Source organism: Rhincodon typus, chromosome 37, assembly GCF_021869965.1.
Source record: "Rhincodon typus isolate 14 chromosome 37, sRhiTyp1.1, whole genome shotgun sequence".
NCBI lineage: Eukaryota > Metazoa > Chordata > Chondrichthyes > Orectolobiformes > Rhincodontidae > Rhincodon > Rhincodon typus.
The window spans coordinates 13,509,880-13,535,774 of NC_063368.1; the positions used below are offsets into that span (position 1 = coordinate 13,509,880).

Consider the following 25,895-nt stretch of genomic DNA (forward strand, 5'->3'; position numbering starts at 1 on the left):
ACCAGATGCTACCATAGATGACAGACTTTGGTTATGCACAGAGATAGGAAAAACTGGATATGTACTCCTTTAAGCAGTGAAGGTTAAACATAAACTGAAAATTCTGAGGGGTTTTGATCGAGCAAATAGGAAAAAAATGTTTACTCTGTCAAGTTGGTTAGTAACCAGAAGTGGTAGATTTAAAATAATTGGCAAAAAATTACAAAGATAATGAAGAAAAACTGATTTAACAGAGGGTTGTTAAGATTGGAATGCACTATTGAAAAAAAGTTGTGGAATCAGATTCACAAAAAGTTTCAAAAGACATACTCATGAAGACGACTAATTTGCACGATTATAGGAACTGCACAATTATAGGAACTGGGGCATAGGACTAAATTGGACAGCAGGTGAAAGCATTGGGACAGGGATACAGCGCTTGAACCTCCCTCTGTTCTGCAAAATTCCGTGTTGAGTGCAAGGAAGTTACTAATATGGAAAAAGCGTAGAATGGAATTGAGAAATCACATTAATTAGTATGAGCGTATGATCCGCCTTGAACTAGGTATTTCATACAAATAACTGCTTGGTAGTACATAATGTAAACATTGCTAAGAAACATACAGTTGAACTTTTTTGTCTTGCAGTCTTCAGGACTGGAATGTAAGAAACCAGAATTAGAATAAGAACAACAATTTATAAAGCATAATTGTGGTTGGACCACAATTGGCATGGCAATACAGCAGGAACTGTTTAGGTACGTGAAACGAATTGTAGATATTTTTTAACCAAGCTGTTAACTGTCAATCTAAATTAGCCGATTAACCTCAGATTAGACAGGTTGATATCCTTTAGAGACCAGTGGGGTCTGCAGGGGCTGCAATGAATCATCACCCCATGCAATGTTATTTTGATTTAGTAAGTTTCTTTTCCCTTATATATGCACCATTGACTTTTAATTTGTATTTTTGTTACAATGCCCCATCAGGGACTGTTTATCCCACATTTGTTTGGTTTAAAAAGAGGAGACAGATAGACTTTAACTGGTTAGGACATTGCTATGAGGAATGCAACAGGGATTGGCAGTCACCACAACCCCTTTTCCTAAAGGTGCTTCGCCTGGGCAAATTTTCCTATAAAGTACAGAATCCTGTATGTAGATACATACAACTTCTAGCACAAACCAGACGAAAAGTTATGGGTGGACTCCCTATTTTCTAAATTAAGAATACTCGACAGGTTTGTTTGGTCTGTCACGAAAGAACAGGATCAGCAAACACTTCCCTACTCCGGAAAAAGCCTGATGTCTGCTCTTCCGGCTTCCTCAGAGTCCTCCAGTTTCCCTACATGCTTCACGGTACAGGAGCCATGGACATCCAGCATTCCATCATCCTACACGGGCCTCGGTCCTCCGTGTATCCCATGGTACATCGGGCGTGTAGTTTCTGCTGTTCCGTAGCCTCAGTGTTTGCAGCAATGAATTCGCCGGGCGTTGCGATTCTGAGCTGCTTCTTGCTGTTTAATCTCTTCGGTGCCGGTCTCTGCAACTCCAGGAGGGTGAGGAGCGAACTCCGGGGTTTGGAGCCAAGAAGAGAGGCCTGAAGCTGGGAGGGGGTTAGAGGTGGTGATGTGAGTTGTACCGGGTCGAGATGCCGTTGGGAATGGAACGTTTGGCTGCAATTTGAATAGTGGCTGCGCGAGGGCCCAGAATAGGTGCACAGCAGGGTGGCATAGCAACGGGCACAGTAAGGGCCCGGGTGGCATGGCAACCGGTATCTGCATGAGCCTGGGTGCCTTGCACTGGGCACAGTAAGGGCCTGGGGTGTCATGGCAGCAGGTACTGCATGAGCCTGGGTGCCTGGTACTGGGCACAGCAAGGGCCTGGGGTGGCATGGCAGCAGGTGCTGCATGAGCCTGGGTGCTTGGTAGTGGGAACAGCAAGGGCCCAGTTGCCTGACAATGGGGCATGGCCCAGGTTATTTGTAGCAGGAATCCCCATTGGTGCTGTTTCTATATCAATATGTTTGTCTGTGTTGGGAATCATTTTACAGTTCTATAAACGCCTCCAAATATTGCACACAATTATAAATACAGAAGGTCACACAGATAATGGCTTAATTTTGCTCCTATATCTTAATCTTATTTTAATCACAAAATTCATTGAGATATTCAGAGTTATCCCAAATGTGTACTCGTAGAGAATTCTGTAGGTTGACTGACTAAGATAATTGTGATTGTCATTGGATTGTGCAATTATTCTGAAACTCTTAACGTGACTGTGTATTTGATTAAGTCATCAAAGCAAGAATGTTATCATCTAAGTAGTATTCTAAAGTGAAGATGGCCCTCCTTGTGAGGGTTTTTCTTTTTGAAAAACAGAAATGTTGAACTGATTGGAAAATAGTTCCTTGATCATTATTTCTGAAGTGTACCCCTAAGGCAACAGCTGTCCAATTATCTTGATATGTTTCCTTTGCCTTTATCCTACAATGCCAGAATCTAGGAAGTGCTTACAACTTGCAAATTGCCAGAAGGTTTTAATTGAACAAAGCCTTTTTTATTGATGAGTTGCATCTGCAGCAAAATTGGTTACAACATGTCTTAAGATGGCATTCTATGCCTGTTAAGAAATATGCGGCACCTTGTGTAGTAATGTGGACATGTATTTTGAATTATTTACAGCTTGAAAATATCCACTAAATTCTGGAACAGCACTATTTACATATAATTGATCCATTCTATTCATCTTAACTGTTTAGGTACTTGAAACGAATTGTGGATATTTTTATCAAGCTGTTCAGACACATAATAGTAGGTCGGAAAGTGTGACCTGAACCCAGTCTTTATGACCCACAGGTAGGGATGCTACTACTGTACCACAACAATGGCAAGAATGAATTGATAAGAACACTGATAGGAAATACTGCAGGTTTACAGCATCTGCAGTATTTTGCTTTTATGTGGGAGTAGACAGGAGATGGAGTGGAAGAGGATTTGCAGCTCTTTCTACATGGGATGCTTGACATCTTTTAGCTCTGAGGATGGATCACTGGATGTTAATTCTTGTTTCTCACCACAGATGCTACCAGATCTGCTGAGGTTTTCTAGCAATTTGTGTTTCTGTTTGTGATTTCTAGTGTCCACAGTTCTTTTGGTTTTTATTTGACATCTTGGCTCACGCTTGTTTGTGATTTTTGGATTGAGAACAAGAAATTTGAAGCTTTGCCGCATTTACCATAATATGAATTTATTTTTTAAAAGGATCTTTTGTAAAAGATCTGATGCAAAAGTTCTGATTTGAATTTCTAGTTGATATGACGCTTTCAAGTTATGGCTATTTAAATTAAAAGTTGTAAAAATTGTGTCTTTGAGTAGTTGCCTTACCATTTGAGACCAGTCCATATCTGCGCTAATCATGCTGAAGAGATTTCATAAAATGGCTGATGTGTGGAATAGAACAGTGTCACCTTGTTTCTGTTCAAGGTGTTCTTCCAAGAGGCATGGGTATATTGTGGAACTTGGAGCCATTCAATTGTCTAGCCAAAGAAAACAGTGTTCATATTGGAGAAATGGGCTTTTAGTTATGAAGAATTTTCCAAATTATGATGAATAATTGAATTATTCTGGGACCCAATGTTTGTCGTTACTGATTACATTTTTCTTTAAAATTACTATTATTCAATTCTGTCAATATGTCTGCTGTCATCTGAGCAATGTCCGATGTCTCCACTCTGGGTCTCTGCTGAATTAGACTTCTGTGGGAATTGTAAGGCACCATGTATTTTCCTGTTTTGGGTCACAGTCTGGAGTGGAGGTCAGGCACTGCTTATAGTTGAACAACTTGGATAATTTCACAACTTGAAAAAACAAGTGCTGCGCATTTTTAGTTATATAGAACATTATTGTTTTTAGACTTGAACTCCAGAATTTCCCACACCCTTAGCCAAGCTGTCCCAGTGTAGATACAACACTAACATCTATTCAATAACGTGGAAAATTTCCCAGATATGTCCTGTAAAAAAAAAAAAAGTAGAACAAATTCAACACCATTTGGCCAATTACTGCCCCTTCAGTCTACTCTCAATCATCAAAGGGATGGATCAACAGCACTAACAAGCAGCACCTGCTCAGTGACACCCAGTTTGGGTTCCACCAGGGCCACTCTGCTCCTTACCTCATTTATGGCCTCTGTTCAAACATGGTCCAAACAGCTGACTTCCAGAGGTGAGGTGACAGTTGGTAGCCTTTTACAGCAAGGTTGCATTTGACACAGTTTGGTATCAAGGAACCTTAGCAAAACTGCGGTCAGTGGGAATTGGATAAAATTTTCCATTGTTTGGAATCATACCTAGCCCAAAGGAAGTCAGTCATCTCAACTCCAGAGCATCTCTGGAGGAGTTACTCTGGGTAGTGTCCTAGATCCATTTGTCTTCAAAGACCTTCCCTTTATCAGCGGGACAGAAGTGGGGATGTTCACTGATGATTGCACAATGTTTAGCACCATTCGTGACTCCTCAGATACTGAAGCATTATCCAGGCAGTATCTAGGCCTGGACTGAAAAGCAGTAAGTAACATTCATACTATGCAAATGCCAGGCAATGTCCATCTCCAATAAGAGACAGTCCACCCATTGCCCCTTGACATTCGTTGGTGTTAACATCATTAAATTCCCTCACTATCGACATCCTGGGAGTTACCATTCACCAGAAACTGAACTGGACTCGCCATATAAATACAATGGCTACGAGAACAGATCGGAGGCTAGGAATCCTGCAGCAAATACTCAGCTGCTGACTTTCTAAAGCCTGTCCACCATACTCCAGGCAAAAGTCAAGAGTGTAATGGAATATATCTTGCTTAGATGAGTGTAGCTCCAACAACACTCAAGCTTGACACAATCCAGAACAAGGCAGCCCGTTTGATTGGCACTACATCCACAAGCATCCACTCCCTTCACCAAGATGTTCAGTAGCAGCAGTGTATACTAGCTGCAAGATGCACTGCATAAATTCACCAAAAATTCTTAGACAGTACCAGCCAAACCAACTTCCATCTAGAAGAACGAAGGCGGCAGATACATGGGAACACCACCACCTTTTAAGGTTCCATTCAAGCCACTCGCCATCCTGACTTGAGAAAGTGGTGGTGAGCTGCCTTCCTTAATTGCTGCTGTCCATGCTGTGTAGGTAGACCCGTAATGCTGTTAGGTAAGGATTTGTGGAAATTTGGCCAAATGGCCATGAAATAATGGCGATGTTGTTTCAAGTCATACTGGTGAGTGGCTTGGAGGGAAACATACTAGAGATGGTGTTGCCACATATATGTTGCCCTTGTCCTTCTAGATGGTAGGGATAACTGGTTTAGAAGGTGCTGCATAGGGAAACAAACTACTTTACTATCTGAAGATTCGCAAATGGTGCTGAATATTGATGATTGCATAATGGGTATGCCCGTTTCTGACTTTATGGAGAGATGGTTATTGATGAAGCAGCTGCAGCTCCAACAACATTCAAGGAACTCTACCATTCAGGACAAAGTAGCTGCTTGATTGGTACTCCATCCACCAACTGCAACATTCATTACTTTCAACACCGACATACAGGGGCCGCAGGTGTATTGCATCTACACTATAACTCACCAATGCTCTCCCGATAGTGTCTTCCAATCCATGACCTATATGGCTTAAAAGGACAACTGAAGATGGTTGGGCCTGGGAGATGACCTGGAGGAACTCCATTGGTCATATCCATGGATTGATGATTGACCTCAACAACCACACTGTCTTCTGTTTTTTTTTCAGGTATGACTCCAAACCTGTCCTCCTCATTCCCATTGACTCCAGTTTTTCTTGGGCTTCTTGATGCAGTAATTGGTCAAATGCTGCCTTAATGTCCTTGAGGATGTTCACTTTTACCCCTCACTTCAAAATGACTGAAAAGTACATGTATGGACATCATGTGAAGACAAATTTATGGCCAGCTGTAATACCCTATGTCATGAAACAGCCTGCAGGCATTCACTGCCTTAATATGTGTATGAGGCATAACCGCTAGGTTGCAGAAGTTGGCTGTAACCTGTGTACCTCTACATTTATTCAGGTGAAGAGAAATTTAGGCTAGGGTGACGAGAAGAGAAAATCAAAGTTCAAGTATTCATGTGGCACGTTATGCCTGTTAAGACTTGTCAGTAAGTACTGTGTCTGCTTCTCAAATTTAAATCCATTTGTGTTTGAATTGAACTGTCCAGTTTCCAGATGGCTACCTTTTCATGTTACGTATCTCTTGACAACATGAACAGCAACATTTCAATCCATGGGATATGTGAGAAACCAATCAAGGCATGTTTAGCAATTGGCATGGCCTTGTCATAATTTCAGACCCAGAATATAACCTGTCTTGAATCACTGTGATGAGGATTTACGTTGGCATCAGAAGCCCTAAACTTTGATTAGTGGAGTGTCTAGGAATGCATCAGTGTTGGCATAAAATTCACTCTACATTAGTTTACAGGGACACATCAAACAAGGAAAGATACTTGTGTTCATATAGTCTCATTCGTCGGCATTATAGCCAATGAAGTATTTTGAGTGTAGCCATTCTTTTTGTATAATGCTAATAATGTATAACTGATTGAGAGTAGACTCAGAAGAGTGATTTGAAAGCTTCAAATCATGAGTTGGCTGAACAGAGTAGAGAGGGAGAAGCTGTTCCTGCTTGTCAAAAGGAACAAGAATGAGAGGATACAAGTTTAAAATATGTGCAAATGAAACATGGGTAATGTGAAAAAATACCTTTTCGTTCCAAGTAGTTAGGGTATAGAATGCGTTACCGAGAATTTTGATGGATGCACGTTCAGTTGAGGCATTCAAGAGGGTGTTGGATGGTTATTTGGATATTTGTTGCAAGGGTATGGGGAAAAAGTAGTAGATTGCCACTAGGTAATAGAGCTGGTGAGACATGATGGGCTGAATGGTCTACCTTGCACCTTAACAATTGTGATTGCATGGCAAGATACCACACACAGCGATGTGATAAATATTGGCCAGGACTCCCTTGCTCTTCTTTGAAATAGTGGCTTTGTGATTAGCCATCTGAGTTGGAATCAAATTTAGCTTCTAACAGTGAAACGACAATGTGCAAATCTCCTGTCGATTTTCCATTTTCACTCCTCATTACCCTCACCTAGACATGGTGATCTCTGAAGCAGAATATTAATTGAAACTAACTGAAATGATTTTATCAGAGATTATGAATAGTGCTTAAAAAAAGACATAAATAAGATGAAGTGTTGCATTTGCTGCCAGAAAAGCTGCAGGGTTTTGCCTCAGTTGCAGCATAATATATACCATATGCAGTCATCCTGTGATTTACTATTAATGGTCCGATGCATCTGCAGTAATAACAGATATAGTCTGTTGTAGTGAATGTTGCTTGGTATTAGTGAGGTTGGGTTATACTCTGAAATCAGCAGATATCTTTCAATTTTTCCGAAAAATATTGTCTCCAAGGAGAAATGTACCTTTAACTCTGAAGTACAGACCCTGTGGTGCATTTTGTAAATGTGAACAGTTGCCTAGAAGCTGACTTTTAATTTGAGACATTAATATTTACAATGAGGTAAAACTGCACTGTCTAATGGCGTCTTTAGTTTGATAGTAGGAAAATGTTTTAGGAATAATTGCTGTCGGGCGTTGCTATTGAATGTTGGTGTGATAGGCTTGTGTGAAGCATTTAATTAATCAGATCAGCTGCTTTCATTACTGGCACTAGTACTAGTGTTACACAGCTCATGATACTTTCTCCATACACAAGCTTGGTTTGGGGAGAAATATCTGTAATTGCATTGCTGGATGATTATGATCGCACTGCATGTATGGCAAAAAAAATTATCTAACATTATTTGCAGTGATCTATAATGTAATGGGATGCTCTCTTTAAAGTGGGGAAGAGCAGTGCTGAAGTATGTTGGGGTTTCAGTTTCATTATAGGTTTTTAAGCTGTGGCTCAGCGGTACTGCTCTTGCAACTGAGACAGAAGATTATTAGTCTTGAGCACAAAATCTAGGATAACACTCGAGCATCAGAATGCGCTCCATTGTCAAAGATAATTGTCTGTTGGCTGATGCTAAAATGAGAACTTGTCTGTCCTCTCTCGTGGTCTTAAATTTGATTCTGTGACATTATGTTGAAGAAGAGCAAGGAAGTCATGGTCAATATCTATTGCCAAAACAGGAGACTTCTCCCTGGTGCAATGGCTAATATTTAATCCTCAACCAACATGACTGAAAAGCAGGTTATCTGTACTTTGTTTGAGGAAGCTTGCTGTGCAAAAATTGACTTCCATATTTTTCACAATTGAGGAGTGACTGTCCTTCAGAAGTATACTTCATTGGCTGTAAAATTATTTGAGATGTCACAAGGTCATGGAAAATGTTCATAAAATCAGTCTGCCTGTCTGTCTTTAGCACTGTGCAATAATTGATATGCAGTGGTTGATCCTTTTCCCCGATGGATCATTTGGTTTTTTTTCATTTTTGCTGGTGGGGAGATGTTTTAACTGAAAATAGCAAGTCTTGTTGCGACAATACAGGCAACAAGAGTGCAGTATCGTCATGATGAGATCACATTTATCAGCAGTTACAGGCCGGAACTAGTGGTTTTGCATTGTGTAAGTTTTTCTAATTTCTAAGTCAATATGTAATCCTGACTGAAAGCATCATGTCATAGGGTGGCCTCTTATCCACAGAGTCTATGAATACACTGCATCTGAACAGAAACACCAGGTCTCAGTGTTTCATAGACTTCAGTTTTCCTCACTTTTAAAGGTCAGAGTTAATTAATATAGGGTAAACCAAATTTGAACAATATTATTGTGTTCTTTCAGAAGTCCTGCTGTTAGAGCTGCTTGGTCTCCCTGACTCATGCCTGAGCTGGTAGTGCTTGATGCTGTTACTAAGCCCACGATGGTGAAATGATCAGATCTGTATCACTGCAGTGATGCACAACCAGTAATTTCTATTTCTTCTCTTTCAGCCCGGAGATGTTCCAGATGCTGAAAATATTGGATTGTCTGTGCCCCTTGAACACTCATTTGAATTTGGTAAGTCTGAAAAGTTGACAAGAATTGATTTTCAAACAAGTATCGAATCTTGAATATCACAGTGGGTGTCCAAATGGAAGTCTTGTTGATTTATTTGTCCCAGTTGAGGGATACACCAAGGGATCCTACATCAAATTGTTTCCAATGACTGAAGGATTAATGACTGCGGAATTAAGATAACTGAACAAAGACAACTTAAAAAAAAATTCAACCATGGAGTGGTTAAGATTTTGGATTGCACTGCCTGACAGAATGGTGAACTCAGAAGTACCCTTCAACAGAGAATTGGCTACATATTTAAAAGAACAAACAATTGCGGGAGCATTAGGAACGGACAGGATAGTGGCCGTGATAGGATTGCTCTTCGATGAACTGGTGTAGACTTAATGGGTCGAAAACCTCCTTCTGTCCTGTGCCAATCTATACTTCTGCTTATGGCTTGCTGAGAATTAGCTGATCTCCACTGTGAGAGAAGTCAGGTTGTTTTAATTTGCTTCACAGCTCCTGGTTAGTGAGGGAAATATCGAACAAGCGTTCTTTCTACTTGTTGAGAATTTCTCTGCATTTTCGTCCAGTTCAATACCCTGAAATTATGCTTCCAGGATTTAAGACACCTGTACATTGTGACCCATTTGACAATAATAAAGATTTGTTTTATCATTGTAGATGACAGTGTTCAGTATAAAAAGAGGGGCTCGTTCCTGTGGAGACCAGGCCGTGAAAACACTCTCACTCTAACTCAGACACAATTAACAGAGGATGAAAGGGCAAAACTCCGGGTAAGTAGCATTTTCTTTTATATTCCTGGGTTGTAGGTACAATTCTGAACCTTTTTGTCACTTCTGAGTTAATAATTTTTTGATTTGTGTTTCCTTTTACCTAAGTTATCATTACACGCACTAAGAACTCGTAGTTACACTTTAAACAAAAGGAAGCTGCTCTTTAAAAAATGTTAGGTGATTATCTATGGATAATCTATGGTGAGCCTGTTCATAACGTTAAATCAGCCCTGAGCTCAATTAGAGGCTAATTATTATGTGGTAAGTAATAGATTGATCATTGTTTGCTTCTCTTTGTTACTTGATTAAACTCACTAAATTATTATAAATTCAAGAAAAAGTGCTGTAGGAAATTCTAAGTTTCTTTATCTCATCTGTTCCCTCACTGAGGTGATAAATTTCTTCACTTGATGGGGTGTTGAACCTTGGAATTCTATACCTGAGAGGCTTTTGGTTAGACAGCTGTTGAGTTTATTCAAGATATTCAAGATACAGATTTGAGACAGAGGCAGGAATCCTCAAACTGGGGTCCATAGCTCAAATTTTGAGGCAGCAGTTATTGCTATGGAGCTCTAAGTGAATGCTTAAAGCTGCATGAATCCTGTAAATGGTCTGAGTTTTTTTTTTAAGAGGGCATGGCGTCTGGCTGAATGTTGGGGCCTGAATGCTGTGCCAAAAATGTCTGCCTGATCTCTTCAGGAACTCTTCAACACCTGCTGTCTTAGGGCTGTTCCTCAACTGCGCTCACATGTCCCCCTCCCTTACATCCATGCTCTGTTGATTCTGGTCCCTCCCCTCACAGGTGTCTCCTATCCCTGATCTTACAGTACCCTTCTCTGCTGCCGCCACCACCATGCTCCCCTTGGGCTCTACCCCCACTGTGCTCATGGGTCTCTCTCCCACATTCCCCTGTCTCGACCACCTCCTGCTTTACCTGGGGTCCTCCAAAATGAGTCACAATGAGAAAAAGCTTTAGGAAGCAATTGCTGAAATAATTATGTTCAGGAATGTGGGAGTAGTGTGGAAAAGTGGAGTTGAGGTAAACAACCAACAATAATAGTGTTAAATAATGAAGAGGGCTTGAAGGGCTCAAAGATACCTGCTCCTAGTTCTTGTGTCCTAATGCTATCCAAAATATTCAGTTGTGATTTATTGACATTTAATGAAAATTGTGACTTTTGAATGAATGCATTCATTAACATCCTTTAGGGAAAGAACTTGTAGGCCAGATCCAAGTAAGGACAGCATGTGATTTCAGCCCCACAGCAATATAGGGCTGAAATCACATAACTGCAATTAGCAGACAATTGGTGATGGGTAATAAGTGCTGGCCCAGCCAACAACACCCACATTCCATGAACAAATTCAGTGATATTTGGCATATCAGTACTCTAAGATTCAAAATCAAGTTTATTTGATGGGAAGGGTAGATTTGTCCATTTATCATGTGGAAAAGCATCCAGCTGTGTGATTATTGATTTTGTCCTTCTGACCTTGGGCTGCGCCTGAAGAGAATGCCCAAACTTATTGGCAATTATAAAAAGAATTTGAGATGAGAAATCAAGGGTATTGAATATTAACACAACATTAAACATATTGATATAAGCACAGTTATTCCCATAGTGTAATGATGATATCATGCTAAATATAGCTAGGGGCAGGGCTGCAAAATAGAGCTGGTCAGCAAGGTGGCAGAAAGCTGAAGTGGGTATTAAGTGGATCCAGTGCATCACAAAGGTTGAAAAAGGAATTAAAGAATTTAAAACAAAAGGTTTGTTGCTGGGAAGCTTGTTATTCAACCTTGGAGTTTGCTGATCCTGTTTTGACAGCTGTGAGGGAGAAGGTTGGGCAAAGCTAGTTTCAGGTTGGTTCCAGATTCTATTTGCTGTCCAATGACCACTTGATGGAAAGAATGCGTACTCAGGTTTCAAATGAAGATAGATCAGCCAAGCTATAATGATGTAAATATTCCTGGGTTTTAGATTGTAGTTTAAGATTTAGTAAATCTGGTACTTTCAGAAACATTTCATAAACACATTTTTCATTAACAAAATACAAGTGTGATAAAGGCTTATCTTCTATTATCGTTTGGGAATTTGGATTTCAAAGTAACTTTCAACAAAGTAATTTCAAAGTTTCTTTCAACAAAGGTCAGAAGGTCATTTTGAACAGTGAGTTCAAACATCATTTCCAAGAATATCTATGACTTGAGCTAAATTATTAGATAAACTACCTGGGAAGCAATGGTTTCCTCTAATTTTTATTCCTATGGTGCAGACCTCTGAGGTCTGTGGGCGGCAGCAGCTACCAGAAACACAAGCAATACATCGGCACTCCAATCGTGCGTGGTGCTTCCCAGCAGGTGTACAGCTTAGAGGGACCATTGCTGGAAGTTAATTGATGAAATATTTACAATGTTGAAACTTTTCTGACAGACAGATTGAGCACAATCTGGTTTCAGTTTCATACCTATAGAAGGGTAGTTTAGTTTGTGGCAATACAGGCTTTCAAAGCTGGAAAGAAGTCTTAAAACTGTTTTTAAGTAGCATTTTAACTAGACAAAGTTTCTCAGAATTCAGTTAAAAATCAATGAAAAAGTTGTGCCTAAGCATTTTGAGAGGCGATAGTAATGGAGATAGTCACATCTGCTGATGTAAAAAAAGCTGTCAAAAGAAAATACTTATAACCCTGTCACATGTCAGTTTCTCGAATATTACTGGGAAACTGGTTGAATTTTTCTTTTTGGTATTTAAGTTACGATCTTTCTAAATTATCTCTCTTATACATTGTGTTGTTGAATAGATATTGACAACATCATGGTGAGTACGTTCAGTGACAGTCATCCACATTAATTCCAGAAATAAAACTTATGATCTGTCGAGCTAGGTTTCACCCTGAGATCTGACTTGTCCAGTATTACATCACCTGTGATCATAACAAGGGAAAGAGGCCATTAATTTCTGTAATGATACGTTTTTTGAAAGAAGCCCACTTGTGCTATCACACATCCACACTTAACAATCTCAAAGCATTGATAAACTAAATTTTTTACGATAATTAGAAGCACCGGCATTATAATATAACTGAAGAATTAATGGCTAATAACCATTGGTGAATAAAGGGTGAATTTCTTAAATTATTTCTATTAATATCCTTGTACTAACCGCTTGTGTTTTAAAAGTGATGCAAGCAACAAGCTGGGAGACAAAAAACCTATCCAGAATTTTATCAGTTAAAAGATCCTTGGTCTTAAAGCCACACACACAAATGCATAGAGGTCTGTCTTTGTAGGAGATCAGTCGAAAATGTCTCATTGCCTTATCGTTAAGAAAATTGACGAAGTAGAAAGGAACAATTAAGGGGATCAATACTTTCAATGTTAGAAAGTAAGGATTCTGAGCAAGATTTTTTTTGAGTGCCCCAAGTATCCTGAGAGAGATAAAGCGTGGTTCTTCCTTAGGTTAGGTCTTCGATTGATTCAAAAGTGGGTATGTTTAGTTAGGGTTTTCTGACTGGATTTTAGCGGTCTTCAGAGACAGTTAGATGAACCTTTTTCTGTTGGTGTGAAGACTAGAAGGAAGCAATTTTCTGCCCAAGAGCTGGATTTTGGAGTTTAAGCTCTGTCTTCTGATATTTCTGATGACTATAACTTTTGTGTCATTTCTTTGTTACTTAAATGAATCTTATTCTGATGAGAATGCATGACTGGTAGAATCCAGAAAATTGTTTAACCTTGGACATTTTAGATCGACTTTTCTTAGTCAAGATTCATTGTCTGTCTATTTATGATCTTTGCTTCTTTGCCATTTCTGACAGGATATGGCTAGTACTGATGGGCTGTACCGGATCAGGATCCCAAGAAAACTGGGCAGCGAGAGCTCTAATATAGACTACGTGTCATCTTTTGTTCGCGTTGTAAGTACCACAAAAAAATAACATCCTGCAATTCAACCAAGAATGAAGAAGATCTGCTTACAGGATTTTGTTTTTGTACATAGACTTAAACCTTTGGAGGTGCTTGTGTTGTGAACACACATTCCCGAAAGATCTTTTTTAAATTTACCTCGCTAAATATCATTTTACCGCACCATAACCTCTCAATTATCCAAATCACAGGTGCAAGCTGGTCACTCATCACCCAACCTTTCCATTTTTCATTTCCGTGAGACTTCTCACCAAACAGAACTTAGTTTTAAAATAGATCACTTTTTGTGTGTCAGGCATGTCTTCCCAACAAGGTTCAATGATGTGACATGCCTTGTTTAGCTTGGTACTGGTATGGGGAAAGTGTGGAAAAGTGGCATTTAGGTAGATGATCAGCCATGATCTAATTGAATGGAGGAGTAGACTGCATAGATTGAATGACCTTTTCTTTGTATAATGTTGAAGTTGGGTAGTAATAGCAATCCACTAGAAAATGAACTGCTGTTGTTCAAATTAATTTTGCATCGTGCCTTGTGGTCAACAGCCTAAAAAGCCTTCTGATGAGGCTGGGCTGGATTTTGACTTTAGTTCCAGAAGTAAAAGGTCAGTATGCTGCCTAGTATCTTAGTTGAAAAAAAGTTCAAGTATAAAGGTATAAAATAACTTTTTTCTAACATATCTTTGTGACAGTCCATTGAGAGCTTATTTGACCTGTGGTGTTGTGATGCAAAAAAGGAAGATGGTGGGAAACTTGAATGCTTCTTAAAAAACAACAAGACAGGACTGATAATGATGAGGCATGGAGCTGTGGTGATGAGTGGTGACCAGCTTGCATCTGTGATTTGGATAATTGAGTGGTTATGGTACAGTAAGAAGATATTTAGTGGAAGTAAGCCTCTTACCAGCAGAAAGCAAATATCAAAGGGTGAATCACCCTTGTAGAGATTCAGGAAATTAAGGACTTGGAGAATTGGCAGAGGTGCAAACTTCAGTGGCTAGATTCTTATCTTGCAGTGATAGTGCCTCCACCTGGTGAAATATTGAACTTTGCTTTTTCCAGAAAAACAGACTCTTTTCATCTGTTTTTTCAGTCTTACATCATTTGTGTGGCTTTTTAGCAAATTTCAAGTTCACCTCTTCTGAGATTGGGCGTCCTCTTTGTGAGGACCACATGAAAATTGTATTTCATCCTGTACACAATTCTTGTGTGCTGGTGAGAGTTTTGGAAGTTGTATAAAAACTCACATATGGGAATTTGTGACCGCTGAGGACTTGAGAACATTCTAAAAGTGTGTAAGCTATTTTGACATCTTTGAATGCCATTGGTAGATGATCTGTTTTAATGTAGATGTACTTTTTAATATAGAGATTCATCATAAGGATTTATCTTACAAAGGTAAGTTGATTCATATGTTGGCCAGTCTTTGTTTGTGTTATGGTACATTTATAAAACATTTATGAAAGTGGAAATGGCATGATGTATAAAGCAATGTCTTAGTAGCATCTACTATCCTATTTCATGCTGTGATGTAAATCAACTGACAACTCTACCTGTTTTTCTTGAAAAAAACCCTTCTGTTAAAAGATGGAAAAGAAATCTCCGCACCTGTGCCCCTCCATTGATTAACAGGCAGTCTACATTGAAGTGGAAATTAAATACCATTCTATTCTGTAATTTCAGATAATGTAACTGGAAGTTTTTATTATGGCAGCTGTAGCTGGGAGGTGATGGTCTAGATGTATTATTATTGGACTGTTAATTCAGAGAACCAGATAACATTCTGGGGACCCAGGTTCGAATCCTGCACGGCAGATGGTGGAATTTGAATTCAATAAATATCTGTAATTAAGAATCTAATAATAACCATGAGTCCATTGTCGATTGTTGGAAAAACCCATCTGGTTCACCGTTTTCCTTTAAGGAAGGAAACTGCCATCCTTACTTGGTCTGGCCTACGTGTGACTCCAGACCCACAGCAATGTGGTTGACTCTGAACTGCCCTCTGGGCAGTTAGGGATGGGCATTCATGCTGCCTAGCCAGCGACGCCTTCATCCTGTGAATGAATAAAAAGGAAGCAGCCCTGAATGTTTGGCTGGACTTCAAAAGCTAATAATCACTTCAATTTAACAGGCGGTTGGGGTGGGGGTGGGTGGTCATAAAACCGTACTGGGAGCTGGACCGTTGTGTTGGAGAACTAGAGTAGTCCTTCCAAATGTCCTACCCCAGAATCCGAACTCCCTATGAACTCCATTGTGGGTAGCAGAATGGTCTGTGAATGATCTCTTTACCAAATTACTAGAAAGTCTCATCTGTCTGGTTGAGATTTTCTGTAATTTTGTAAAGAGATTATTCACAGACCATTTTGCAAGCCACAATTGAATTGTATCTCAGCAAGAATTGACAACATATTGATTAACGAGTTGGGCAATGTAATAGCGAATTACATGTTCAAATTTGGCAATAACATAAAGATGGGTGACATTTTAAGCAGCGTGCATGATTCCATAAAGTTACAAATAAGATATTAATAGATTAAGTGTAAATTGTAGCAAATCTATTTTAAGCAAATATGAAGCCAGCTGCTTTTGGATCTAAAACGTATAGATTGGAGTAATACTTAAATAGTGGAAAAACCCCAAAGAGTAGAGGTCAAAAAATATTTGGGGATTTCTGTACATAACTTATTAAATGTCATGGAGCGGGTATGAAAACAATCAAAATGAGAGTTGGGCTTTATATCTAGAAGTTTGGAATAAAATTAGGTCGTGGTTATGCTACAGCTACATGAAATCCAATTTAGACAGCCTAGTTAACTGGGTCAACAAGGTGCAGGGCTGGATGAACACAGCAGGCCAAGCAGCATCATAGGAGCAGAGAGGCTGACGTTTCGGGCCTAGACCCTTCATTAGAAAAGGGGGAGGGGAAGGGGGTTTTGAAATAAATAGGGAGAGAGTGGGAGGCGGATAGAAGAGGGATAGAGGAGAGGATAGGTGGAGAAGAAACAAACAGGTCGAAGAGGCGGGGATGGGGCCAGGGTCTAGGCCCGAAACGTCAGCCTCTCTGCTCCTATGATGCTGCTTGGCCTGCTGTGTTCATCCAGCCCTGCACCTTGTTGTCTCGGATTCTCCAGCATCTGCAGTTCCTACTATCTCTGATTCGTAGTTAACTGGGTGTTGTGTTCAGTTACAGGCACCATCCCCTAGAAAGGATATTTTGGCTTTGGTGGGAGTGCAATATGGATTTATCAGAGTGATACCTGAACTCCATTGCAAGGAGAGATCACACCACCTAGTGTGTACTCTCAGGAATTTAGAAGGTAAATGGATAATTTGATTGAGGTTTGCAAGGAATTAAGGAGAAACGGTGAGCCAGAGAGAAGCTGTTTCTCTTGGTTGGGAATTCTAGGATGAGGGGAACACAGCCTAAAACTGAGAGCTTTCAGGGTGGAATTTGTATTTGCAAAGGGTGGCGGATGTTTGGGATTCTCTTGAGCAGATGCTACTTGACGCTCAGCACATTATTGATTTGAAATCTGAAAATAATAGATATTTGTTAATCAAAAGGTATTAACAGTCTTGGGACAAAGGAGGGTAAATGGAATTAAGTCACAATTAACCCATCTCCAGGAGCCAAACAACGACTCCTGTACCTATGTACCTTGAATCAATGCTGTGGTCATGGAAAATGTTGTTTCTATAAAAGAAATTATTTATTTGGAAAATGTTACTTCTATTTCCAAAGTGCCAATATGAGGTGATAATAGAATAATATAAGGAGGCTATAAAAAAAATTGTTTCAGAGATAATAGGAACTGCAGATGCTGGAGAATCTGAGATAACAAGGTGTAGAACTGGATGAACACAGCAGGCCAAGCAGCGTCAGAGGAGCAGGAAGGCTGATGTTTCGGGCCTAGACCCTTCTTCAGAAATGGGGGAGGGGAAGGGGGTTCTGAAATAAATAGGGAGAGAGGGGGAGGGGGATAGAAGATGGATAGAGGAGAAGATAGGTGGAGAGGAGACAGACCGGTCAAAGAGGCAGGGATGGAGCCAGTAAAGGTGAGTGTAGGTGGGGAGGAGATAGGTCAGTCCAGGGAAGACGGACAGGTCAAGGGGGCGGGATGAGGTTAGTAGGTAGGAGATGGGGGTGGGGCTTGAGGTGGGAGGAGGGGATAGGTGGGAGGAAGGACAGGTTAGGGAGGCGGGGACGAGCTGGGCTGGTTTTGGGATGCGGTCGGGGGAGGGGAGATTTTGAAGCTTGTGAAGTCCACATTGATACCATTGGGCTGCAGGGTTCCCAAGCCGAATATGAGTTGCTGTTCCTGCAACCTTCGGATGGCATCGTTGTGGCACTGCAGGAGGCCCAGGATGGACATGTCATCTGCGGAATGGGAGGGGAGTTGAAATGGTTCGCGACTGGGAGGTGCAGTTGTTTAGTGCGAACCGAGCATAGGTGTTCTGCAAAGTGGTCCCCAAGCCTCCACTTGGTTTCCCCGATGTAAAGGAGGCCACAACGGGAACAGTGGATGAAGTATACCACATTAGCAGATGTGCAGGTGAACATCTGCTTGATGTGGAAAGTCTTCTTGGGGCCTGGGATGGGGGTGAGGGGGGAGGTGTAGGGGCAGGTGTAGCACTTCCTGCGGTTGCAGGGAAAAGTGCTGGGTGAGCTGGGGCTGGAGGGGAGTGTGGAGTGGACAAGGGAGTCACGGAGAGAGTGGTCCCTCCGGAAGGCAGATAAGGGTGGGGAGGGAAAAATGTCTTTGGTGGTGGAGTCAGATTGCAGATGGCGGAAGTGTCGGAGGATGATGCGTTGGATCCGGAGGTTGGTGGGGTGGTACGTGAGGACGAGGGGGATTCTGTTTTGGTTGTTATTGCGGGGAGGAGGTGTGAGGGATGAGTTGCGGGAAGTGCAGGAGACATGGTCGAGGGCGTTCTCGACCACTGAGGGGGGGGAATGTTGCGGTCCTTGAAAAACGAGGACATCTGAGATGTATGGGAGTGGAATGCCTCATCCTGGGAGCAGATGTGGCGGAGGCAAAGGAATTGGGAATAGGGGTTGGCATTTTTGCAGGAAGGTGAGTGGGAGGAGGTGTATTCTAGGTAGCTGTGGGAGTCGGTGGGCTTGAAATGGATATCGGTTTCTAAGTGGTTGCCGGAGATGGAGACAGAGAGGTCCAGGAAGGAGAGAGAGGTATTAGAGATGATCCAGGTGAACTTAAGGTTGGGGTTCAAGGTGTTGGTGAAGTGGATGAACTGTTCGAGATCCTCGTGGGAGCACGAGGCAGCGCTGATACAGTCATCAGTGTAACGGAGGAAGAGGTGGGGTTCAGGGCAGGTGTAGGTAGGGAAGAGGGATTGTTCTATGTAACCTACAAAGAGGCAGGCATAGCTTGGGCTCATGCGGGTACCCATGGCCACCCCCTTTGTCTGTAGGAAGTGGGAGGAATTGAAAGAGAATTTGTTGAGGGTGAGGACGAGTTTGGCTAAGCGGATGAGGGTGTCAGTGGAGGGGGACTGATCGGGCCTGCGGGACAGGAAGAAGCGGAGGGCCGTTAGGCCATCTGTATGGGGAATGCAGGTGTACAGGGACTGGACGTCCATTGTAAAGATGAGGTGTTGGGGATCGGGGAATTGGAAGTTCTGGAGGAGGTGGAGGGCGTGGGTGGTGTCACAGACGTAGGTGGGGAGTTCCGGCGCACCGTCTGCCTCTATCTCCTTCCCAAAATCCAAAAACCTGAATGCCCTCGTCGACCCGTTGTCTCCGCCTGCTCCTGCCCCACTGAACTTATCTCCACTATCTCGACTCCATTTTCTACTCCTTGGTCCAGGAACTCCCCACCCCCATCTCCTACCTACTAACCTCATCCCGCCCCCTTGACCTGTCCGTCCTTCCTGGACTGACCTATCTCCTCCCTACCTCCCCACCTACACTCACCTTTACTGGCTCCATCCCCACCTCTTTGGCCGGTCCTTCTCCTCTCTCCCCACCTCTTTGGCCGGTCCTTCTCCTCTCTCCCCACCCGTCTTCTCCTCTCTCCCCTCCCCCATTTCTGAAGAAGTGTCTAGGCCCGAAATGTCAGCCTTCCTGCTCCTCTGATGCTGCTTGGCCTGCTGTGTTCATCCAGGTCTCTACCTTGTTATCTCAGGCTATAAAAAAAGATTGTTTCTATATTTTTGAAGTTTTATGTTAGATCAAAATCCTTGAGTTCAAAGATTGTTGAGTGAAGTGGGAGTTTGTTCAATTTTAGACTTTATTGCTGGTTCATGTCTGGTTGCTCAGTAATCTGAACTTGTTTGTGACACCACCACCAGGGATGCCATCTTTCCAAGGTAGCAGTTTACATTCCAAGGCTGCTAACCCTTGTGTGAATTTAACACCCTTTTTCACAAAATTTAGCAAATAAAGACTGAAAGAGAATACATGTCTAATAGATGGTAATGCTTTGGAATCTGTTTGTTGGTAAATCTATCCACTCTTGTTAACTGTGCAACTGAATGTTTTCTTCAATTGCTGGTCAGGCTATCAGGCTATCTGTGATTACTTGTATAGTTTGAATGTCTTCATTTTTTCCCTATTATTCTGCTAGGACTTGCTGACTATTTCTTCCTTTCTGTCCTTCCACATTCTAGTACTGATCTGATAGGCTTTGAAATGACAAGTATTGAAGCCTTGAAACATGAGAAAGATAAAATACCACTTTAATATATTATTCTTAAAAATGCTATCCCTTTTCCTATTTTGGAAAATGTAAAAATGCCATTTTCTGTTATGTATCTCAGTGCTGTCCTTCTTACTATTAAAACTTCCATTGAAGAGACAAGTGGAGCAGGATGTTATGATCCTAGCTGATATTAATATTGGACAAGTCAGGTGCCAGAATTAAACTTGGCTTGATAGATCACATATTTACTGTCTCTAAATAGTGGAGTGGAGGGGTGTGTTCAGTGGCATGGAAGATTATGGAAAAAGTTAAAGGAGGGAAGGGCTTACAGAGGTTATTAAAGTTTCCAGTACAAGTAACAGAATAGAGAGTGTGGAAAGTGTCAGGAATCTAAGTTCAGGCAAAGCAGTTGAGGTGACAACTATGAGAAGGGGCAGTCAACACAGGAATCAAGGTGTTGTACTTAAATGCATGCAGTATCCGAAACAGGGTAAATGAACTTATAGTGCAGATTGAAATTGGCAGTTATGATGCTGTATCATAGAGATATCCCTGGTAGGGATCGGGGCTAGGAACTAAATATCTAAAGATACACGTCTTGTTGAAAGGATAGGCAGTGGGACTGAGGTTGCCTTGTTAAGAAGAACTGAAATTAAATTGATCGCAAGAAGTGATATAGAGTTGGAAGGTGTAGAAACTGTTTGGGTGGAGTTATAGAAATCTAGAGGCCTACAGCATGAAACAGGCTTCTCGGCCAGCCCACCCAGTTTTCACAGTTAAACGAGTTCCATTTGCCTGTGTTTGGTCCATATCCCTCCATACCTATCCCGCCCACGTATCTGTATAAATGTTTCTTAAATGATGAAATTGTACTTGCTTCCACCACTACCTTGGCAGCCCATTCCAGACTCTCACCACACTCTGTGTGAAAAAGTTGCCCCTCTGGTCCCTTTAGTATCTCTCCTCTCTCATCTTAAACCTGTGCTGTCTAGTTTTAGACTCCCCTACCGTGGGGAAAAGCTGTTGGCTATCTACCTAAAGATCCTGATGGGAGTTGTGTTCAAGCCTTTGAGCAGTAATCAGGATGTAGTAAAGAAAATAAATCAGAAGATAAAGGTGTGTTAGAAAGGCACTATTAAAATTATCATGGAAGACTTCAATATGCAAGTGGACTGGAAAAATCAGCTTGGTAGCTGATTTCAAGAAAAGCAATTTGTGGAATGTCTACAAAATTTTTTTTTGAAGCAGCTTATAGTAGAGCCCAGTAAGGAACAGGCAATTCTGGATTTGCTGATGTATAATGAAGTTGATTAGGGAGCTTAAGATGAAGAAACTCCTAGGGACCAGTACCATAATATGGTAGAATTCAGCCTGAAGTTTGAGAGGGAGAAGCTGGAAGTAGATGTAACAGTATTGCAACTGAGAAAAGTCAACTACAAAAACATGAGGAAGGAGCTGGCCAGAGTTGATTGGAAGGGAAACCTAGCAGGGAAGACTGTGGAGCAGCAACAGCAGGGGTTTGGGGATAATTTGGGAGGCACAGCAGAAAGTCATCCTAAGAAAGAAGAAACATACTAAGGGGAGGGCAAGGCCAGCATGGCCAACAGCAAAAGGAAAAGCTTCCAATGTGGTGAAGATCAGTGGGAAGCTTTTAAAAACCAGCAGAGGATAACTTTTTTAAAAAAAAGTAATAAGGGGGTAGAAAATGAAATTTGAGAGTAGCTGGTAATATAAAAGATTGTGTACGTTTTTTTTTTAGATATCTAAAAGGTAAGAGAGAAGCAAGAATGGACATTGGACCACTGGAAAATTAGGCTAATGGGGAACAAAGAAGTGATGGACGAATTGAATAGGTACTTATTTATCAGTTTTCAAGTAGAATTCACTGGGATACCAGAACTTAGAGTCAGGGGGCAGAGGTGAGTGAGGTGGCCACCATTAAGCGAAAGGTACTGGGGAAGCTGAAAGAGCTGAAGGTGGATAAAGCACCCCAATCGGAGGTAGTACACCTTAGAGTTATGAAGGAGATCGCTGATGAGATTGTAGAGGCATTGGTGGTGATCTTTCAGGAAGCAGTGGAGTCAGAGTGGGTCCCAGAGGACTGGAAAATGGCTAATGTAACACCCCTGTTTAAGACGGAAGAGAGGCAGAAGACGGGAAACTGTGGTCCAGTTAGCCTGACCTCTGTTGTTAGCATTAGAGTCCATTATTAAGGATGAGATTGCAGAGTACTTGAAAGTGTATGGTAAAATGAGACTGAATCACCATGGCTTCATCAAGAGGAGGTCATGCCTGACAAATCTGTTAAAATTCCTTGAGATAATGAGCAAGTCAGACAAAGGAGGGCCCAGAGAATGTTATCTATTTGGATTTCCAGAAGGCTTTGACAGGGTGCTACACAGGAGGCTGCTAAACAAGATAAGACCCCAAGGTGTTAGTGGTAAGATACTGGCGTGGATAGAAGACTAGCTGACTGGCAGAAGACAAAGTAGGGATAAAGGGGTCTTTTTCAGGATGGCAGCCCATGAGTAGTGGAGTTCTGCAGGAGTCAGTGTTGAGATCACAACAGTATGGAAGAAGGAACCGTTGGGAGAAGGGCACTATTGCTAAGTTTGCAGGTGACACAAAGATGAGGACAGGGCAGCAACAAGTTGTCAAACCTCCATACTACTCATCTACAACCTTTCAAGTGCAATCTGCTGTGCATTGTTGTAGAGTGTGCAGATCATGCATTGGACTTATCAACCATCCCAAAACCGTGCTGAAATAGTATGGAACCAGGTCATTCTTGATCCCACGGAACTGCTGAAAAAGAGGTGAGTAGGTATTGTGAGTGGTTCATCCTCCTGTATTTCTTCCTCCTGCAGTTTGTTTCATTGGACAGCTGAAACCAGCTTTAACTGTTTTACAGCTGCCAAGCTTAGTAACAAGGAGTAGGCAATTAACCTTGGTCTTAACAGGCCTGTGTGACTCACCACTCAAACCAGGGACTGAACATTCCATTGTGGATTTACTGAAAACTGCAGAGTGTGGGACCAAGGCTAATGAAACATCAAGCAATTCCAACAAAAGAACTATACTCATGAAGGGGGTAGTATACACAAAAATTAAAACCATTTTGTCCTGACAGCTTTCTCTTTTTTTTTTTTTTTCCCCTCTCCTAAAAAGAAGAAATGCTTGTTGAAAATATAAAGCATACATTATACTAAACACAAATGGTTTTAAAAAAAAAAATCAGCTTGTATGCTAACTTCAGCTTCATGCACTCCCTGGTGACGGTCTTGAAAGTGCAAGTTCTTATTTTACTCACTGTGATCACTGAGCTTCTATTTTAACTGCTCACATGGGGCTTTGATTGAATCAGCATTCACACACTTGTCTCAACACTTGATCTATCTTAATATGATCATATCTGCCCCTGTTCACCAAATGCCACACAGTCAACATTTACAGTCAGGAGACAAGATTCCATTAAGTCACTTTTTCTCTGGCACATTTGCCAAGCATAGAAATATGCTAACGAGATAAGCGGGGGAAAGAAATTGAGTCCAATTAGGATGTATTCCAGGACCCGATCGGACTATTTTAATCTTTCCTTTGTACTGTAAGCTTATTCCTTGTGTATCACAAATTAATCTAGTGCTTTCTCAGTGCTTATGAATGACTCTCTGCCATCCCAAATGGAGCCTGTTATATAAATGGGCAAATATGAATTTGACATTTATATTTTAAAGTGGAAGTATATTCTACTTTTCTACTACAAGGAAAAGGACAAACCAGGACACCTGTTCAGACATGCTGCTTTGGAATTCTTGTTCATGCTCTGCTGTGGCCTTGGTGGGTAAAAGTCTAATGCAGTGCTCAGCCACGTAAATTGCGAATCTTGTGTTTGGTTTCTGTTCTTTGCAAAGTCAACTGATATTGATATTCAGCTGCTAGGATTGCTCTCTTCATTTACAGGTTGCAGAGCAGGTATTTGTATTCATATCGTGATTTTTTTTTTTTAACAACACAAAATGTTTTTGACGTTGCAGGAGTATTGTCATGCAAAATTTGACATTAAGTCTATTAGGAGATTAGAGCAGATGATCAAAAGCTTGGTTAAAGTGCTTGGTTTTAACAAGCATCTTAAAAGAGCAGAGGGGGCAGAAAAGTTTAGGGGAGGAATTGCAGAAATTGGGGCCCTGGCAACTGCGGACATGGCTACCAATAGTGGAGCAATTAAAATAAAACGATGCTCAAGAGACCTGAAGTAGACTGGACAAAGCGGCTATTTCTGATGGCTGTTTAGCATGTCTGCATTGGAACAATTTCCAGATATGGATAGTGGGTCAATCAGGACTGCACTCATCCATGGAGCCTTTGTTGATTAAATCACCTATCACCACCTGCTGCCTAAACTTGTGTGAAGAATAGCTGTTCACTCCTGTCCACCAAAAGAAAATCTGCTTTCAGTTAATTCATATGCCAAGGAAGGATGCACATCAGGGAATGCACACATTATCCATAAAATTTCTAATCAAGAAAGCTAGGTGAAGAGTCAGTAAAATGTGAGCAAATGGGGAAAACCAAAAGCCTTAAACTGGACTCTATAAGACTACGTATTGAGCTAGAATCATAAAATCCCTACAGTGTGGCAGAAGGCTATTCGGCCCATTGAGATCACCCTCCAAAAAGCATCCCACCCAGACCCGATCCCATACCCTGTCACTGTAACCCTGCATTTCCCATGGCTATCCACCTAGCCTGCATACCCCTGAAGACATGGGCAATTTAGTACCGCCAGTCCACCTAACATGCACATCTTTGGACTGTGGGAAGAAACTGGAACACCCGGAAGAAACCCACGCAGACACGGGGAAAAACATGCAAACTCCACATAGACAGTCACCTAAGGGCAGAATCGAACCCAGCCCTCTGGCATAGAGAGGCAGCAGTGCTAACCACTGAGCCACTGTGCCGACCCTCCCCTGACTGGTTAGTGGCTAGAGGTGCATATGTTTCTTGTAGAACTTACTTTGTGTGCTACAATTCACTTACTGATCCTAAGTTTGGGATCAAAGCCACTGCTTCTAATTATTTTCCAAGTGACTTCTGCTTGAAAAGTTTTGCACGCAAGATGAGGACAGGATCCCTGATCTGCTGTGAAACCTGTATCCTGCCAACACTTGCGGACTGGACTTGTGTTACAAATGGCCGTTTGGACAATGTAATGAGTGGCATTGGCTGAACTGTACACTAGCGTTTGAGAGAAAGAGACGTATAGTTGTCAAATTCAAAACTCTGCAGCCTGAAATTAGGTGTAATTCGGTATATTTTACTTCCGCTTTAAATTTTTGAAGCACCTTTTTAAACTCATAAATATACTGTGGTTTTCCAAAACATTGCTGTCAGCACTTTTTCACTGCCCTCCATTTATCCGCTTTATATGCTTTGTTCTTCCTCCTTCTG

The 25,895-nt window shown here is 41.4% G+C and overlaps 1 protein-coding gene across 3 annotated transcripts in view; it reads left to right on the top strand.

Moving 5' to 3' along the window:
- The first annotated feature begins 1,064 nt into the window (after positions 1-1,064).
- The window catches only part of emc10 (ER membrane protein complex subunit 10), a 49,068-nt gene continuing 24,237 nt past the window's right edge, over positions 1,065-25,895 (top strand). The window contains exons 1-4 of one of the 3 annotated variants that reach the window (XM_048617471.1): positions 1,065-1,536; positions 9,012-9,078; positions 9,745-9,857; positions 13,674-13,772. In XM_048617471.1, the coding sequence (XP_048473428.1) occupies positions 1,327-1,536; positions 9,012-9,078; positions 9,745-9,857; positions 13,674-13,772 (489 nt within the window). In that variant the 5' untranslated portion in view covers positions 1,065-1,326. The remainder of the gene's footprint in view (positions 1,537-9,011; positions 9,079-9,744; positions 9,858-13,673; positions 13,773-25,895) is intronic. The other 2 variants (XM_020537344.2, XM_048617472.1) reach the window with 2 other exon arrangements.